The sequence below is a fragment of the Corvus hawaiiensis genome, chromosome 1 (assembly GCF_020740725.1).
Source record: "Corvus hawaiiensis isolate bCorHaw1 chromosome 1, bCorHaw1.pri.cur, whole genome shotgun sequence".
In the NCBI taxonomy this organism is placed as follows: domain Eukaryota; kingdom Metazoa; phylum Chordata; class Aves; order Passeriformes; family Corvidae; genus Corvus; species Corvus hawaiiensis.
In genome coordinates, this window is record NC_063213.1 from 37,358,613 (window position 1) to 37,378,033 (window position 19,421).

General features: G+C 44.2%; 1 protein-coding gene across 7 annotated transcripts in view; it reads left to right on the top strand.

Moving 5' to 3' along the window:
• The window catches only part of ENTPD3 (ectonucleoside triphosphate diphosphohydrolase 3), a 41,079-nt gene that overhangs the window by 11,378 nt on the left and 10,280 nt on the right, over positions 1-19,421 (top strand). The window contains exons 3-7 of one of the 7 annotated variants that reach the window (XM_048300914.1): positions 8,363-8,557; positions 8,949-8,997; positions 11,550-11,680; positions 12,022-12,142; positions 16,926-17,043. In XM_048300914.1, the coding sequence (XP_048156871.1) occupies positions 8,986-8,997; positions 11,550-11,680; positions 12,022-12,142; positions 16,926-17,043 (382 nt within the window). In that variant the 5' untranslated portion in view covers positions 8,363-8,557; positions 8,949-8,985. Of the gene's footprint in view, positions 1-5,241; positions 8,558-8,581; positions 8,998-11,549; positions 11,681-12,021; positions 12,143-16,925; positions 17,044-19,421 lie in introns of those variants that run through there. The other 6 variants (XM_048300905.1, XM_048300943.1, XM_048300924.1 and 3 more) reach the window with 6 other exon arrangements.

The following is a 19,421-nucleotide window of genomic DNA, read 5'->3' on the forward strand; positions in this document are numbered from 1 at the left end:
GTCATTCAAGGAGGAAAACCAGAACAGCAAAACCAGTGGGTTGAGCTGAAGAAGCCTGAGAGAGCAGCAAAACAAGACAGGTAAGATGGTGCAGGATGACTGCCAAGCTGAGGGGCCAAAAAGTGGATTTGGCTTTGGAGGAAGAATGGTGGGACAGGATACCATTAGGATACCTGACTGGGGGAGGCAAAGAAACAAACACCTGGGCAAACCGACACCAACTTTCAAAGCATCCAAATGAAATCATCACCCTTCTTATTTTGTGCTTATCGGACTGATATGGCCAAGCAAGTAACTTCAGTGTTTGACAGAGACAGGACTCTCATGAGGGGCTGACCAATGCAACAGCTGCCTTTAACGTGTCTGCCTTTACTGTGCATGCACAAGCCCTGTGGCTGGCAGGGCTGATGTCTCAGGACCGACATAGCAGAGTGGAGCTGCAGGCAGGAGGTTGTTTAGATGTTATATTGTTTCTGGCACTCGCTTACACCCAGGGCTGACTCAAGGCACAAACCTGCCTGAGGTGCTCCCTGGAAGGTTCACAAAGCCATCAGTCAATGCTAAAATGGTGTGTGTGATATGCCCTTCTGCAGGTCATAAACACTCAGGGCACCAAAATGGAGACAAAGGGAATGAAAAAAAGGGGAAATTCACAGGTATACCAAAACCTGGATGTATTTTTCTCATCAGGTGCATTATTTACTATTACTACCATGGGCTGGAGAGGTGATACTGTACTTGTGGCTGCAAAAGTGAATGAAGATAATGAAACACAGTCAAGGTTGTAGGAACATCCCAATCAAGGTGCGCCTCATGCCCTCCATCAAATCCCGCCTTGCACTCCATTGAGCAAGAAGTTCTCTTCCCCCATACCAGATAAGAAAAGGCTTTTCAATCTGTTGGAATCAAAACAGGCATTTAATTAAGTCACTCTGTATTTGTTCAGTTAGTGAGAAAACAACCTGTTTAGTGCAGGCTATTTTCGAGCAGGAACTACATAAGGGTGAGTCTGCACATCAGGAATGATTGTTAGAATCACTATTACAGGGATCATTCTACTCTTCTGTGTGCTGCTTGTTTTCTGCCACAGGCTTCATGTTCTGTACAACTGACTTTAATGGCTACAGTGGCATTTCTGAGCCTATGAACTATCCCAAATTGTTGGGGTCCCTCCCCTGCCGTGTAGCCCTGGGAGAGGGGCCCTGAAGGCACAGACACGGGGCTTCCCTGCCCCTGCTCAGCCTCGTTCCCATTGGTTGGTTTGTGTTCCCTGCACGGGCAGAAGGACCCTTGGTCCGGTGACTGGAACAGTTCCTGGGCAGAGCTCCGGCCATGCGGCTGGAGAAATAAACATCTCTGAAACAGCTATCAAGAATCTGTCTGTCCATATATATTTCCTTTCCACGGGACTCCTGGTTTGATATATGCGTGTTGCAGTATCCCCACTGCAACAAATGGTGGAGATTTGTGAGCAGAACGATCCCCGATCCCTAAGCGACTGATTTGTGTGAGTAAACCCTGGAAACTTTGGATTCCTCTTCTTGGTTTTGCTTTGCTATTCCATATCTAAACTATGGAGGAACCGTGGGAAGACTCTTGGCTCTCAGAGCCGCATATGGACATTTATCTTAAACTTAAAATGATTCTTGAACAATGATTTGTAAATTTTAGCTTGATTCAAGCTCAAAAAGAACTGAAACACTTCCTGGCATGGTTGTTTAAGAACTTTTTCTATGTTTCTTGGGATTTAATTATTACCAAAGGCTTTTGGAAAACCGTTTGGACACAGTTAATACTGGAGTCAAAATATATGCCGATGGAAGAATATTTTCGTGAATATTATTTAGTTACCGAGACTGTTGAGCAATGTCAGCTGTGTCCTGGCGAAGGGAAGCCTGGCGCAGGGACCGTGCGGCCCAGGCCACGTGCACCGAGCGCTCTGCGAGCAGCAGCGAGGCAGTTCCCGCGCGCGGGCGGAGCCACGCGAGCCGCAGTGTCGGTGGCGGAGCGGGGAGCGGCGGGAGCAGCGGGACCCGGAGGTGCCCGCCCGACCCTGCGCAGCGCGTGGTGGAGCGAGCCCCGGGAACGCCCGGCCGAGAGGGGCGGCGCGCGGGCGGCGGCTGGCGGCGGTGGCGATGGAACGGAGCCGCGCCCAGCCGAGACGCGCGCTGGAGCAGGACACGGGGGAGTCGTCGCTCGGGGGCCCGGCCGAGACGTGGGTGCAGCGCCCGGCATCGGCAGCGAAGCTGCGACCAGAGGAGGCGACGCACGGAGAACTGAGCGGCGCGGCCCGACCCGGCCCGCGCAGCCCCGAACGCGACCCCGGGAAGAGCGCGCAGGCACGAGCAGCCCCGACAATTCCAACACGGGAGCGACCGAAGGAGAGAGCAAAGACGCAGCGAGACAGAAAACAGCAGCCACTCGGAAAAAGGAAAAGATCATAGTAACTAAGACCTTAGGGATAGTAAAATGGTATAATGTTAAGCAAAATTATGGTTTTATAACAAGGTGTGACAACCAGCAAGACATATTCGTGCATAGAACTGCTATTAAAAAGAATAACCCTGAAAAATGGATCCCAAGCTTGGGAGATGGAGAAGTGGTGGAATTTAATATTGTACTAGGGAGAAAAGGGTTACAAGCATCGCAGGTCACTGGGCCTGATGGTGTTCCTGTAAAAGGCAGTATATATGCAAAAAATCGTAGTCATGTTAGGCAATATCTCCATTGTAAGCCCTCCCTACAGTCTCCCTTTCCTAATCCCACCTTTCCCTTTTACCCTATATCCTATTACCCCCAGTGTATTCCCAATCCGTTTTTTCACCCATGGTTTCCCTCACAAAACCATGCTTTTGCCAATTGTTTCCCCAAAAATCCCTTTCCAATGCCGAGTGGGGGATGAAAAGGGGGAGGGAAGAAGTTAAACCCTCTCCTGCCTCAGTTTCCCCACAAAGCATGCTCAGAGAGTCCTGTCTCCCTTCTGTCAGCCCTAAGATGTTCCACAGAATCTGTTTGGACATTTAAAGACTCAGGAGGGTGGCTTGTTTTGTTTTGAAACTGTTCTTGTTATGTTTATCCAGTTGTTTTCATTCTCCTTTTATTAAAATAAAACGGGTGAGGTGTTGGGGTCCCTCCCCTGCCGTGTAGCCCTGGGAGAGGGGCCCTGAGGGCACAGACACGGGGCTTCCCTGTCCCTGCTCAGCCTCGTTCCCATTGGTTGGTTTGTGTTCCCTGCGCGGGCAGAAGGACCCTTGGTCCGGTGACTGGAACAGTTCCTCGGCAGAGCCCCGGCCATGCGGCTGGAGAAATAAACATCTCTGAAACAGCTATCAAGAATCTGTCTGTCCATATATATTTCCTTTCCACGGGACTCCTGGTTTGATATATGCGTGTTGCAGTATCCCCACTGCAACACCAAATGACTGCAGTTTAATGTTAGTGAATGGAAAGCGAAGAAGGAACTTGCTATATTAGCTCAGAGTTAGGGAAACAAAGCAACAGTGAATGACAATACTGGCAGGCGAACTTGGAAAGAGCTGTAACAGAACTTTTTTCATCCACAGATCTGCTCAAAGAGATAGCTTGACCTGTATGGAGTTGCAATGGAAAGGATTTTATCTAGGAATTTTAGAATTATTCGGCTGATTTGATGCATTCCTGGAAGAGCACAAAACCATGTCAGAAATGTTGCTACAAGGACTACTTCATACTTTTTGAAAACATAGGGGATGACTCTCTTCTCCTGAACCAGCAGCTTGTCAGCAATTACTTCTGAGCCATGGAAAGTGAAACATTCATTTAGAGTGGTCAACCACACAGAAATATTCCATGTTGAGTAGTTTTTCACACAGCAATTTTTAAAAGCATTAAGTCCCAAGAGTAGTTTCAGTAAATTTATCCCCATTCGCTGGAGGTGGTGCATGTCTTTGAGTACAACAGTGAATTTCTTGTAAGAGAATGGTATTTCTTTGTCAGATTCCTGTGTCTGGTTTTATGACAATGGGATATATAAGTCAGGACGTAACATATAAATCTGCAGCTGTGGCTAAAAAAAAACCATGATGAGTTTGCTGAAAAGCGCCATGATCTTGTCTTGCAGCTGAGGGGCAGGGACCAAAGGGCTGGGAGCAGCCACTGTTACTCCTGGAAAGCATCTCTCCTTTCAGCAGCACAGCATGGCAAGCACACACCCTCTCCTGCCGCAGCAGCTCGTTTGGCTTTCTAAAACACGGGCATAGCAAAATAGACAAAAGGGCTGTGTTTTTCTGCTGCCCCAGCAATCTGCTGCCCTAATTACGTGCCTACAACTTGTGCTGGCTCATAACCATGTGATGAAGGCTGTTCCTGAGGGTTTTTAATTGACTGAAGCAGCTCTTGATTCTTAGGACAATAGAGGCAAGGTATAAAGCTCTAAGCCTCAGGAAGAGAATAAATAAATTAGAAAATATTTTGCTTCAGCTTCAGAATTAAATTTTTATTTGTTTCAAGGCCTCCTAAGATAATGTAGAAACCAGAAAACTGTTACTACCACAGAGTCATATGTATGGGGCAGAAGATTCAGAAACTAAATCGAAGACACATCATTAACTTTAGTGCTCTGGTAAAGGAATAAAAACATAAACCAACAAATAGCTGTCTAAGGTATTTCAAAGAAGCCATCAGTGAAATGCTGAAAGAGAAAAGGCAATGTCTGTATCCAGGATTACTTAAAGCAATCAGAATATCTCATGAGCACTGTGTGAGAATGTATGAGCTTTGCACAAACTGAATTTCTCATGCCATAGCTGTGAATTTACTTTATGGGCGTGTGGTGGTGGTGTTTGTCAGTAATGCTAGAGAACTATAGGGCAGCAGATGCTTTAAGACTATTAAAAATCTGTTTTGCAACAGTGTAAAACAAAAAAACCTGCATTCTTGATCTCTGAGAAGAATCTCATCTAGCCTTCTTCTAAATGTGGAGGCCACACATGGTTTGTGACTTCCTTGCTTGAAAGCCTAGGGAGCTATCTTCCTAAATGGAACAGTTCACGTGGTATGCTGCTATAATCATAGAACCACTCAGGCTGGAAAGACCTTTAATACCATTGAGTCCAACTGTTAACCCAGTACTACCACATCCACCACTAAACCATGTCCCTAAGCACCACATCTACAGGTCTTCTAAATATCTCCAGGGATGGTGACTCAACCACTTCCCTGGGCAGCCTGTTCCAATGCTTGACAGCCCTTTTAGTGAAGAAATTTTTCTTTTTATCCAATCTGAACCTCCCCTGGCACAAGAGATAATTTCCGCTTGTCCTATCACTTGTTCCTTGGGTTAAGAGACCAACCTTCACCTGGCTACACACTCCTTTCAGGTAGTTCTAGAGAGTGACAAGGTTTCCCCTAAGCCTGCTTTTCTCCAGGCTAAACAACACTGGCTTCCTCAGCTACTCCTTGTAAGATGTGCTCTAGACTCTTCACCAGCATTATTGCAATTCTTTGGATGCATAATATGTAGAATGTTTTTCTGAAACAAATAGAAAAAGTGCTTTTTGCCTTGGAATAACATGTTGGTCACCAAAAAGGCCTAATTTTAATGTCGTGACTCATGCTGGCCCAGAGGGCCCCAAATTCTTCAGGCAGCTCTGCCTGCATTGCTATTTGTCACAGCTGATCCTGAGGTAAAGAGGTGAACATGAAGGTAGTAGGTCTTTGGAAGCAGAAACTGTGAATGAACAGTCTTTGTCAATATTGAGGGAAAGTAACCAAGAATATTGATGGAAGTGATGAGCTGACTTAAAGGGCATCACACCAATCTGCTGACAACACAAATGGTGGAAAAGGCAGTGCAAAAAGCAACACAAATGGTGCAAAAACCTTAGGATGAAGAGAAGAAGCCCTCTGTTTACTGGACCTTGCAAAGAATGAACAGAAATGAGGGATGGATCTTATTCCTATGAACTGCAAAGTACCACGCAGGAAAGCAAACTTACTGCAGCCACCAGTGTCTTCTTACCTCCATTTTTTACATTAAGTTTTCTCCCCATTTTACCCTTTGCTGTCTCTTCAGAGGATATTTTGAGGCCTCTTGATATTCCAGCAGCCAATGCTGTATGAGCATTACACAAGGAACAGATGCAGTTCTGTGGTCTCTTGGGATGTATAATCATCCATCTCCTCTCCCTATGTTGCTGCTGTCACTCCATAGGGAAATGGGGCAGTATCTGCTGTGTGTCTTGTGTAAATGTGAATGCATTGCAGAAATGTGTCTGTAACAAATACTTTATTCATATCCATGATATTTTAGTTTCTAGGGACTTGGTACTGATCATAGCAACTGGTATTCATGAATCTGCCAATGACAGTCACTGTATTTTTACTCCACGTATTCATGCTCGATGGCAGCAAAAGCAATAAATTTTTCCTTGGGACTGCTGGCAATCCAGCTCATTTGTCATTTTTAAATGGACACCTGGGGTAGATTCTGTCCAAGCAAAACAAATCAATATAGTTAGTTACACTAAGTGCATCTGAACAAGGATACATGATGGGAGAGAAGAAAAAGGTGCTGCAGCAAAGAAAATGATGGAGAGGAGAGGTATGTGTGCTGCAGGCTCAGCAAAGGCTGGGAAAATGGCAGCCAGCTTAATCTATGGCTTGGGAGTGACGAAGGGACGGAGGATCAGGTGAAGAGAACTATGAAAGGGTGGAATGGGCTGAGGAGGAAACTGAAGAAAAGTCAAAGAAAAAGGCTTAGGAAAACAAGACAAAGTAGTGGATCTAAGGTGGGTCCCCTGGGTTGAAGCAGAAGAAACAATGAAACACAGCCACTGGGCATGCCTGGAGGGCAATCTTATTTCTAGTCCATTTGATTTTGGAGCAGTGCTCTGGACTTCAAACCAGCTGGGGGATTTTATAGCCCATATCACTTATGCTGCTGTCATGGTTTTAGCATGGCAATAAAAGTCACGAGCAGCTCATGCAACAGCCCAGCTCTTGGAAATGGTGCAGAAAGAAAAAAATCTCGGATGTCTGTTTTTATAGAAGTAGATGATATAGAAGATAGCGTTTGCTTTCTTTGTAAGCATTACATTTTAGTCACTGGTGTAGGACTGGTTGACATTTTATTTTCTATTTCAAAGTGTTCATGTTTGATTGTGTAACAATAAGAAGCTTTTCCATGGGGTAAGCAATCCGGTTCACTTGTCATTTTAAATGGACACCTGAGCAGATTCAGGTGACTGACCAATGCAGTCAGTTGGACCAAGGGCCTGAAATACATTTGGATGGGAGAAGAAAAATATGCCACATGAATGGAAATAATACAAAAGAAATAAATTACATGCAACAGACAGGCAATCAGGAGGGATGGGAGGCTTTGTCTTTGTGTGCTAGAAATAACTGATCTCCCAAGATCATCATTAAATCAGCTTTAATAATGCATTGTCATCAAAAAGAGGAAATTGCCTCCGCTCCCAAAATGAGCAGATTTTGAAAGGATGCTTACAGATGGTTCACAAGGCTGCAGCTGGTTTCTTGTCCTCCTTTATTAAAAAATCAAAGATACTGTAATTCTTCAAGATCTTTGTAAGAAAAAGCATCAAAGAAGTGCATTTGGGTTTTTGCATTAATGTCACTCTGAATCCTAGAACAATGAGCAAATGGTGGCAAAGCAGCTGAAGTGCCTCACTGCGATTCCAGAGCTCGTGTCCCTGGCAAACCCATCCTGCAGGCTGTAGGATGATCCTTGGCTGTAGCTGATCACACAGGTTGGACAGGGCAGGACCTGTGACACTGTTTCTGGGAATGTGCTTGGTCCACGGAGCAGCCTAGGTTTGGCAAGAACTCCAGCAAAACTACAAAATCAGTGGTGCCTGTATGCTCGAACCTGGATGGAAACGTAGCCCTAAGAGTGGAGGGGCTGCTGATTTCTGGGGTCTGAGAAATTCCTTCCTCAGAAAGCACCTGTTCCTTTTAGAAGACTCAGGGATTCTTCCACCCACCTCTAGACAAACCCCTTTCTGGCCTCGCTTTGGGAGGGAGCTGAGCAATATGATTTAGGGGCGGCCAGCCACAACACCCTGCCGCACCAGCTGCCGTCAAATCCCGAGCGGCGTTTCCGGAAAGCGGGGAGCCGCCGGAGGAGGGGAGGGGAGAGAGGCACAGCAGTGCCACGGGGGGTTCTCCCAGCCCCGCTGCCCCGGCGCATCCCTCGCCGGGCGCAGCCCCCGCCGCATCTCCCGCTGCGGCGACGCCTCGCATGCGTCCCCTCGCCGCAGATCTCCTCCCTCCACTTCAGTCAGTTCATCCGGATTTTTTTTTTTTTTAACTTGCAAGTTGTTTTTTCGTTTGTTTGTTTTCCATCTGTTCGGAGGTACAGGAGCAGCGGGCGGGCACCCACCCGGTGACTCTCCACAAATCCTGCCGGGAGAGAGGCGCTCGCAGCTGCTCCGAGGGTGCAGCCGGCTCCCGTCGCTCCTCATCCCATCCCGGGACGGGGCGGGGAAGCCCGGCTTGCGGAGGTAGCTGGGGATGCGGTGGGAGCCGGGATCCCCGGATCGGGGGCCGGGCTGAGGTGAGGGGGTGGGCGACTACGGCCTCGGGCGTCGCGGCGGGGGTGTCGCTCTGTCTCTCCGACGTTATCCTGGGGGGATAATTTGGTGTTTTCTCGCAAAACACATAATCGTGTGAAGCTTTCTCACCCAGGACGGCGGAGAGGGAAAGCTTGACCCGCAATTTTGTGTCCATGTGCTTGTTTTTACTTAATTTCTCCTCCGAAGAGAGGCGTGTGAAACCTCCTCACAGGTTTTCATCACGGGGTTTAAAGTGCTGTCGATGTTGGGTTTTTGGTGCTATGGGATTAGTTTTGTGGTTGGTTGGTTGGTTGATTTTTTTTCCCCCAGCACTTAAAACATCGACCTGTCGACCTCGTCTGAAAAAAATGGTAACGTGTTTGTATCTCTCAGGTTACAGCGTGAAGAAAGGTGCTTGCTTACCCACCCTATGAACAAACAGGTCAGTACCTAAAAGAAGTGGGTCTGATGTTTCAAGTTACTTGGGAAAAGGAATTTCAGCACAGTCATTTTTACTGGTGTGCATTTAACTTGGTTAAAATGTTGGTGGCATGAAGAAGTTGGGTGCATTTCCCTTTGCAGGCAGGAATTCCTTTTGCTTGTAGGTAAGGTGTAGAAAGTGATCCTTCCAGTGTGCTCATGTGTGGCCCAGTGTACTTAACTGGGTGTGGAAAATATGTATTTATGCTCTTTCTTGGTTCAGGATGATGCTGTTTTAGTAATGGAATGCAACTGTTTTTTGATACTCTGTTAACATCTTTTATTTTTTTGCCAACAAGTGCACAACGATAGCAAGAGTTCCTAACATTACAACTGTGTTTAAACGGTGGAGTGAATGAACTCCTCTCTGGTGTCTCTACAGATTTCACTGAATGGGCAAGTGTGACTGCATTGCCTGGTGCGTGTGTGAGCCTTAGATCTGAGTGTAGCCAGAGCAGGACAGCAAAGGTATTAGCTGTGTGATGACTTCTAGGGGGCATGGAGTGTAAGGTGCCCTTTTGGTACAGAGGCTATTGTGTAAATCAGGATTTGCAGATTATCTCTGATGAAATTGTCCTGATTGCTGGTGGGACGAGATTGTATGAGGAATGTCTTAAGACATCTGCCCTTACCTTATATTCTCCCTCTCAAAAAAAATTTTTGAAAAGAGGAAAATCACCTCTGATGAAGACAAATCCCAGTACCAGGGAAGCACATGGGAAATTCAACAAACCAAAATTTCCAGTTCCCAGAAATGGGAGCAGAAAATATTTAATCATTCAAGACTTAAGTGTTAATAGTCTAATGGTCATTATTGCTTTGCTTTTTAGTAATGCTTCAGTTTTTCAAAGAGTCATTTGTCCTGCATGTTTTTCTTTGATGATGACTTGGTTTTTTCCAGCACTGAATATCAGTGCTTTGATCCAGGAGTGACTGGTATATATTAGCTTGTGAGCAGATAGTTCTCTTTCAGTCACTTTACAATGTTATATAGATATATCCATGTACAATTGAAAGCTAAAGAAAGTGACTTTTTGTCCCCCTAAAGTATTTTATCCAGATGGCTATTCATAAATGTGTAGCTAAGAATCTGCCCTCTCCTTTCAAAGAGGAATTGATCTGTAGAAATACTTCTAATTGGTATGTCCTGACATTATTTGCAGGTTACAGTGGAGGTGTTAGCACATTTTCTAAGAGTAAAAAAAAGATTTCTGTCATTTGTGCATTTGTGTACATGATGTTTCAATGCCTCAGAATAGTAAAGCAATGAAGAGAAGTAAATAGATCACCAATGTGGCCGGTAATTTTCCCTTAAAACTAACTGACAATTAAGATGACAAAGCTATTACCAAGCCAAGAAAGAAAGTATTGGAAGAGTAGATAGGCTCCACAAGGAGCCTACATGGATTTAGAAAAGGGAGTTAATGAATGTAAAAAACGATGTTTTGGAAGTAAGATGTGTCAAACTGAAACAAAGAGTTTCCAAAAGCCAATCTGAGCCAGTTTTTGGAACAGAAGTAGCAAGACAAAGAAGGAAGGCAGTAGCAATACACAAAGCTCAGTGTGAAGCTACTCCCAGAACAAAACAAGCTTCTTTTTTCTCTTTTGAATGTGAACACAGATGTTGGACCATGGGTACCCAGGCTGAAGAGCCCATGGGGTTTAGAAAATGGAAACTGTGGGAGAAGCATTTGTTCTGCCCTCTCCTTCAGCCTTTTGGCTCTGGTTGGAGCTAAGGACAAGACCACGTGTTGCAGGTACAATGGGGCTGACGCAGTTGTGCTCTGGCCACGGACTGGAGACCACCTTTAAGCTCCTGTCCTCAGCACAGACTGGCACTGGTGACTGCTGAAAGAATAGGACAGTCCTGAGCAGCCACTGGTATGTTCAACAATCAGTATGGAAGAATTAGGAGATGTGACTCAGGATAGATCACGCCAGGCTACGTTGATTTTTCTATGCCAAAACAAATGGTTTCTGAAATAAGACAGGAAAGTTCTCCTTGTTGCATTCCTCTAACACTTCTAAGCTTGCCATATCCCTCCAGCTGCCTCCTTCCTCCTCAACCCCTGAGGAGCATAAGGATTTTGATATGTGGACTGTCAGTATTCAGAGGTACTGAATGGGCTCTTGGGGTTAAGAGATGTCTGGTCAGGGATGTGGGAAAAAAAAGGATGAGCAGAAATTCCAGAAAACCTAAACCACGTTTGAATTCTAGGAAACTTTTCTAGAGGATATGAACATATAAATAGCCTTACTGTTAGTATGCATGTTTCATGTCACCTTAGGGTTTGTCCGACATAACCATGTTAGATTTACTTAGATTTAGTAATTTTCCATTGTAACATCTCAGAGTTAAACTGTATATTTTATATTTTATGTGCAGTGCAGCATGATATGAATAGGCTCCTCAGTAATACACACACACATATTTCATCAGCTGTTAGCAGAAGCATGCCTACTTTAATGTTCTTAAAACCTCCTTTTTTATTTTTCATTTTTTTCTTGCTGAAGAAGCCTGTATCTCTTGTCAAGACACCGACCTTGCATCTCTGGCAGAAACATCAGCTGCACTCAGCAGCCTCCCTCAGGGGTCTGTGTGGCCCTGGTTGTGTCCGTGTTGCCGGAGCACAGGGAAGAGTTGGGTGAGCACCAGCCCCGGCCTGCCTGCCCACAGCCTGCGTTTCCTCAGGCGTGGGAGGTGGGGAGCAGGCACCTACACGTAGGCACCGTGGAAAATGGGCAGGCTGAGGGTGAAATCTGGCATCATTAGCATGACAATATAGACACAGCCCTTCCAGACAATAAAAAGTTAGTGGTTGCAAAACACCAGGCAGTTCTTGAGGAGAAGATGGAATTTCCACTAGGTAATCCAGTTGATGAAATTAGATTTTATGAGTTTCCACTGATTCAGGGCTTCAAGCTTTAAGAGAGAATTGCGGAATCCTTTCAAGTTCCCTAAGTGTCTCCCGTTTTGTCGTTTCAGGATGCTCACCAGAACCCCGAGTGTTGTTGCTCAAGTGTTCCTTCTTCTAAGCATAGTTCTTGTTATTGCTATTGCAGTGATTCAGATAAACCAGCAACAGGTCCTCTCCCCAGGGCTTAAGGTAAGTCTTAGGATACCTCAGGAAGGAGAACAATGTTTTGAACTGATATTTAATAATGTGCCTTTCTAAACTCATTTTTATGGGGTGATTCAAATGAGCTTACAGCCATAAATTAATGTTTAATCGTATCATCATTGGAAAACTGAAGCTGAGAGAAAAAGAGAATTGGTCAAGAGTCAGTGGCAAAGCAGGAAAAGTATTTCTTGGTTCCCTCTCTGTGGTGGCTATCACACAATGTCTTCTTCAGGATTGAAAGTCCAAATGGGGAGAATATCTTACTCCTTTTTTTCTTTATTTTTGCCGGAGATTGAAAGTAATTTTAAACTAATTTTGAAGTGGGAAATACCCAGAGTTTAAATTCTTCCCCCTAGCACAGCTGGGAAGTTTATGCCGACATCTTTGCAAATTGCTCCTGTGTATCAAATGCATTTGGGCTCTAAGTTTGCACTCGGTCCTCTACCACGTGTTGGGACTTGCTGGAAATTAACAGAAGAAAACCAACTTCATTAGGGGGGACAGAGTAAACTGCAAAAGACTAACTGAAACATGCTGAAGTTCAGGCTTTGCCTTGTGCTGTGAAACGTGTGCAGGCTCTTCAATGAGGGATGTACACAACTGAGGAAAAGCTGTAGAAAATGCCCTTCTAGAGAAGCTGTGCAGCCTGGCATGCTGAGTTCTGGTTTTTTCCCACGATCCTCTTGTCAGATTTTTCTTTGAAGTCTCTTCTACCTTTCCATCTGCATGTGTATTTAACTGGATAGTTCACATCCTGATAACGATAGGCTAATGCCTCATTGCACTTCATGGGATTATAAACACCTTTGGCTTTGTCTGAATCATTTCGTGGTGTGTGAGTCAGACAATGGGATAAAACTGTATTCTGATACCAGTTTTATATGTTTATGTGGTGTGGCAGGGGGAGAGTGCTGGGATCTTGTATGGGGACACAGTGCATCAAGTATATGCTCCGTTGAGCCCCAAATGGCTGCGTGCAGCAGCCTCACATCCCACCAATTTTCATGCAAGGCAAGACTGGGCTCACATGTATCCCATCTGACACCAGGAAAAGGCTGAAGCCACTATCTAAAAGACAGCCTACACACCTCTTGTGTTTGTCATTAATTCAGTTTCACATTCAGAATGATAAAACTGTTTATGTTACTCTTTGAGGAAGCATTGGAACCACCTGGGCTATCTGGAGCTGGTTTAAGTGGGGAGGTTTGCTTACTGAATCACAGCTTCACAGCTGGTTCTGGAGGAAGGCTGGTGTTTCCTCTACTGGGTGTTCCTTGGCTTTGGATTTGAGTTTGGGCTGTAAGCCTGCTAATGCAGGTGATAAGGAGGACCCTGTTTTTGATTCCTGAAACACTGAGTCCTCCTCAGTGAGTGATTTATTCTCACAAGAAATTCACAGATAGAAGGAGGACCTTGGCATGCCAGTGAAACCCTCCAGTACCTGGCTGATACAATGGAGCCTGGAAATTACAGTGTCCTGAACATAATGGTTGGTTAAAATTAAATATGGCAACAACATGATTAAAGCAGACTTACTGTTTGTAAATGGCCTTGTTCTTCTGTTACTACTGTTTGTGTTACCTGTGGCATAAGAGCTCTTTCCCAAGATGTATGTTGAGAGCTTCTATTGTGGCACAAGAGATAAATTATATGCTATGGCCTTGATGTTTTAAACTGTTGTTGCAAAATTGAATATTTTGGATCCTTGATGGTTGGATTATCTGAAGATTGAGCCAGTGATTAGTGAAGGAAGGGCCTGCCCATTGCATGAGGCTGGGGCACTGAAACAACTCATGACTCACTGATACATATCATGAAGTGAGAAGAGTGATGAAGAAAACACAAACATCCTCAGTGGAGAAGCCTGAAATTGTAAATGATGATAGCTCTGAATGTAATGAGCCTTTGGACCAGTCAAAAAAAAAAAATCTGTTTGTCTATTGCTGTTTTGTGAGCCCTACAGAAAAAAACAACCCACTTCATTATTGTATTTCTTTAATTTGCCTCTCAGGATGCTAAAGTTTTCAACACCTAAATTTTGCACATCTCTTTTGGCTCTTAGGAAGTGTTTTGCATTGTTTGTGGATGTTATACTTGATTAAAAATTGTTCAAACCTATGTAGCTGAATTGAAGCCTGCATGCGTAGATCCACTTTTGTGGCCTCCATTTTCCCTGTAACTGGTTTAGCTTGTTAGCTTCTCTTGGCAGTTTCCAAAGTGATTGGAAGGCAGGTGACCCATCTTAACTGTGCCTGCTTTAAGGGTTTGTGCAGCTCTACGTCCTCCTATAGGAATGATACTCAGGCTGGAAAGGCGATTAATCCTGGGGCTTGCGCTTGCTTATCTGTTGAGATTGCTACTCTTCAGGATGCACCCACAAAGCCATATTCCCATAATAAGCTTTTTCCTTTTTCCTTATTCCCCCCCCCCTTCTTTCTTTTTTCTTCTGGACTAGAAAACAGAACTCTGAAGCTTTTCTGGATTGATGTTGTCTCCCCGTCTTGTCTGACCAATCTAGTCCATTGACTAAATGGTGCAGTTCCTAGGTGTTAGGGAATCACTAGGCCTTTGTGATGATGGAAATATTCTGTGGGAAGGCTGAAGTAGAAAGGAAAGGGAGAAAGAGCAGTTCTGTTCTTTAATAGCTGCTAGTCTGGGGTAAGGGTTTTCCTATGCTTCTAGTCCCACACAGAGCATTTCAAAGCAGGAAGGCATTGCTTGTCCTTAAAGGGCAGCCAAAGGTGATCCAACTTGCAACTTGGACAGAAATCTAACATCCCTGGAAAAATTTAATCCAGCCAGTTTGTCTTTTGCAGCCTGCTAAGACAAGGCAGGTAGAATTCTCTCACCTTCTTAAGATGCAGTGTCATCTGTCATTTCTGCTTTTTGAATTAAAGATTAATCTTAATCCTAGCATGTGGCACAGTTGTCGCTGATCACCACTTCTTGAGGCTGCATGGGCCAGTTTGCACACAGTGAACTCACACAAGTCCTGAGGAGCCTCAAGAGTCACCCTGAAATGGGTCCAAGAGACCTTTTCAAAAATGAGCATCTCTTTTAAAGGAAGCAAGAGGCTGTATAGAAAAAATAGAGGGGGAGGAGGAGGAGAAAGACAATAAAATTGTCAGTCATCCATTAATACAGAAGAGGGTACCACTACTCTTCAGGATGGAAATCTCTTACTTTCAGAATGAAGCTGGAAAATGCAGGGGAGGGAGGAAGTAGGTTGAAAAGCTCCCAGTTAACTGAGGTAAAAATACTTCTGTTATCTTCCAGCCCTACTTGGGTATGATGGTTAGCTCTAAAAGGAGCCAAGTTAAAAGCTTATGGTTGGCACTTTAAGCTGACTGAGACTAGATTTAATTAGTAGTCCTTAAGCAGATTGACCATTACTGTGTTATGTACCTCCAGAGTGCTCATCTCTTCCAAGGAGAGGAAATACACTCAAATTATCTTTGCTAAAGCAGTTACTGAAACAGAATCCAATGATGTGGTGGTTTGATAGTATCTGTGGAGCCTTTAATCTTTTAGTGGATATGGGTAAATATTGTCTGCATAAATATAAATGAAATTTTCATTATCTAACAGTCCTCTGTGAAACAGACTGGACTGGTATTGCTGGTATTCTTTGGGGACCAGGAGTTTTTAGGATTACAGTAGAGGCTGGGAATAATCAGGTGTGGAAGCTGAATGGTTTGCCACCTGAAGCAGTGATCCTTCCCGGTTGGACTTGTTGGTCCCCAGGGAGGCAGTGGGATGAAATTTATCAACCTGCTACAGGGGATCTTACTGCTTTGTAGACAGATGGAGGCTCTCATTTTTCAGTTTTGTCAGGCTCCTGGGCATCTGTCTGTTTCAAAAGAAAAAAGCTGACAGAAAAACGAACCCTACACTGTGTGACTCCTACCAGTTAGGTGACTTAGGAAGAGCTAAACATACTTTTAGGGATCATAAAGAGGATACCAAAATTTCAGTTTGCTTCTCTTTATTGAGATTGCCTTCCCAGTTACTACAGTTTTCTGCTGCCATAAAATATGGGAAACAGGGAAAACTGGTCTGGTGAGCAGTGGGATGGGATAGAGAAGCCTGTGCTTTAATCCCAAAGTCCAAGGGACCTGGGGCAAGGAATTTAAATCTCTCTCATTTATTTAATAAATAATCATGGGGCAATATTGACTCTCTTTCTGTCTTTGTTGTCTCATACTCTGGCACAACCTGTTCTCAGAGGCAAGCTCTCAGGTGGACTGCCTAAACCACTCAAAGGGAGAGGTTTATGGGGCAATTAGGAAAGAACCAGACTTGTTACATCATTCTTACTGTTGACTATTATGTACTTTACCTCTTTGCTCATAGCTTTACGTGCATCCTCGAGTCTAAAGTCTGTGCTTAGATATCAAACCCTTCAGCATTCAGGGATGGACTGGGATAAAGGGAAATGAATTTGCTGCAAAATCAGGTCCTAACACAGTGTTATCTGTCAGTGTGGGTTTTGAACCTGATGCTGAAAGGAGATGAGCATTCTCCATCCCCACTGAATTAATTATTGAATATATGTAGTATGTTCCTTGGTTTGCAGCCAGATTCATTCTGTGCTTGGCTGTTGGATTCATGCCTAAGCGCCTAACACTAGAATTAATCTCTCTTGTAAATAATACACTGTGCATGCATTTTCTAAATGCCTAGTGGTGCAGTGAAGTGCAGCTGCACATGGGCATTTAAGCTGTCATTGTTTCTTTCTTCATCTAATGTATTATTTTTTAATCCCCAGTATGGAATCGTCCTTGATGCTGGATCCTCTCGGACTACAGTCTATGTCTATGAGTGGCCGGCGGAAAAAGAAAACAACACAGGAGTAGTGAGCCAAACCTTCAAGTGCAATGTGAAAGGTGAGCTCAAAGGAAAGTTCCTTAGTTATTCTTAGCCTTGCTTATGCTGGTTTTTTTTTTTTTCTTTTCCCACTGTGTTCCCTTTTCAGTGCTGGGGAGGGAAGACTGTCAAGACTATGTCTATGTCTGTCAGCATTAGTTCTTTTCCTGCTGATACAGTAGGATGCTCTAATCATTGCACCAGAGAGAGGAAATTGTAGCTAAATTTGATTTACTCGATGGCAGTGCATGACTGGTGCAGACAGAATTCAATCTAAAGGGTCAGGACCTGTTCAGTCCTTGTGTTTCTTTCAGAATAAAAGTCATATATATATTTTCAAATAGCTGGGAATAAAAAGAGTTTTAGAAGAATAGGAATCTATTCCTTGTTAGATGTTAGTTGTTAACTGAGCTTCTCCACACTACAGAACTAGGAAGCAGCTAATAAAAATATTGATGAAAATAGCTAAATTGGCAGAACTATTTCTGACAGGGTGTCATAGTTTTATCAAAAATATAGGTGTGGCCTCTGTCTCAGGAAGACCTGTGTCTGTGCACTGCTAGAAGGTGTCCCACAGGTACGCTGGCTACCTGCCATGTCATTTGTCTGAGGTTTTGAATTGATTCTTTGCAGACAGACAGACTAGGCTGACTTCCGATCACACTCCAGTATGGTTAGGTGGTTGTGGATTCCTTCATAGAAACTCTTAGTCAACTTCTGTGACATCTGATTCAGCTTTCAAAGATATGAAAATGCCATGCATTTTGCGAAGACAGATGGCCAGGTAGGGGAGGGAAATCAGGTTTTTTGTTCTCTGATAATAACTGCGGTGTTCAAAGAGAATTTTTTCCCTCTCTCTCAGTCATGATCTCGTAAAGTCTTGCATCTCTCTTTGTGTCTGGAAATAGATACTGGAAATGTAGCCACAGAGGCCCATGAGTAACAGGGAGTAGAAGGCAATGGTTTCTTAACAGCACCAGCATTTCTGTCTTCAGTGTTAAATGTACGTGTGGACATTCTTAGCAATTCTAGAGCAAGGAAAGGAAAGCAAGTGTAACATGAACAGAAGTAATGCACTGTCATGTCTCTAACGATGAAATGTCCTTACAAACTGCTGGAATGGTGGCCAGCCTGCTGAGGTCAGGGGTACACTCTGCTAGCTCATGTCTGGACTCATCAGGAATGTTGCCTTTAGGAATTCTGGTATGAGAAAAATGCACAGAGAAACTGCATTATTCTTCTTCATGAAAAAACCAGCAGTGCTTTGTGAATTTGCTTTAATTGGTTTAGATTTTGTTTTACCTCTGGAGAATGCAAATAAATTACAAAACAGAGGAGTCCAAATTGCTATGAACTGTCTAGGTTCATGTCCTTAGCCATGGTCAGACAAGTACTCCTCATCCCTGAGTGTACAAAATCACCAGGGTTCACTCTTCTAGTCTTGGGTAACTCTGTACTGGAGGAGACAGAGGGCTGGTTCCTGGGAGCTGTCCCCAGCAATGCTGTGGGTGACAGTGGTGAACACATCTGTCAGTGTTTCTTTAGTGACCCTCTAACTGTAGTCTTAAGCACTTAATTTGGGGGATGGTTCTGGGCATAATGAGAGGCAGATTTTCTCATACCTACTGAACTTGAAGGTCAAATGATCAACTGCTCTGTGAGTTCTGTGGTGGTTTTATGATTTCAATTCTGCCTTTATTAAGTACCTCTGCCGCTGTGTGTAGGAACCAGCCCCAAATCAAAGTCCCTTCTTTATAATGCAGTTAATCTGTCCTGGCAAGGCTCTAAGCATTGGCAAAGCAGGCAGTTGTCCAGAAGAAAATGGTCACTGCCTTGTGACCTGCTCTGTCTGAACACTACAAGACGGGAAGTTGCAGCCACCAAAGGAGTGTGAGGCAATGGCAGCTGCTGAGGATGTTGCTGCTCTGTTTTCCTCTGGTAACAGCTTTCCTTCCAGCTTCAGACCTGTTTGTGCTAGACTTAAGACTTCAGAAAGTCTTATTCCAAAACCAGGGCTGTGAACATCTAATGATTACAGGGCAATGTTCGTGTTTAAGTTCACACTGTCAAAAAAGGAGTTTGGGAGTGTGAAATCTGTAAAGGCTTACGTATTTTTTCTTCTGTTTCTATCAATGCAATGTGACTGAACGTAAAAGGTTTCTCTTTTCAACTTGGTAAAAACCACCTTTTGCTTAGCTTGGGACCAGGTTGTGCAAGACATGGCTGTTACAGAAGCAGATGGACTTCTGGCAATTGTTCTCTTCGAGGCAGTGGCTTCATGGGAATGCCTGGATTGCTCCCTGTGTGACTTCCTCAGCTAGGGAATTTTAGTAAGGAATGTTTTATTTACACCCAAGTTGAGATCCTGATGGTCCTTGGAGTGTTGAGCAAGGCAGCA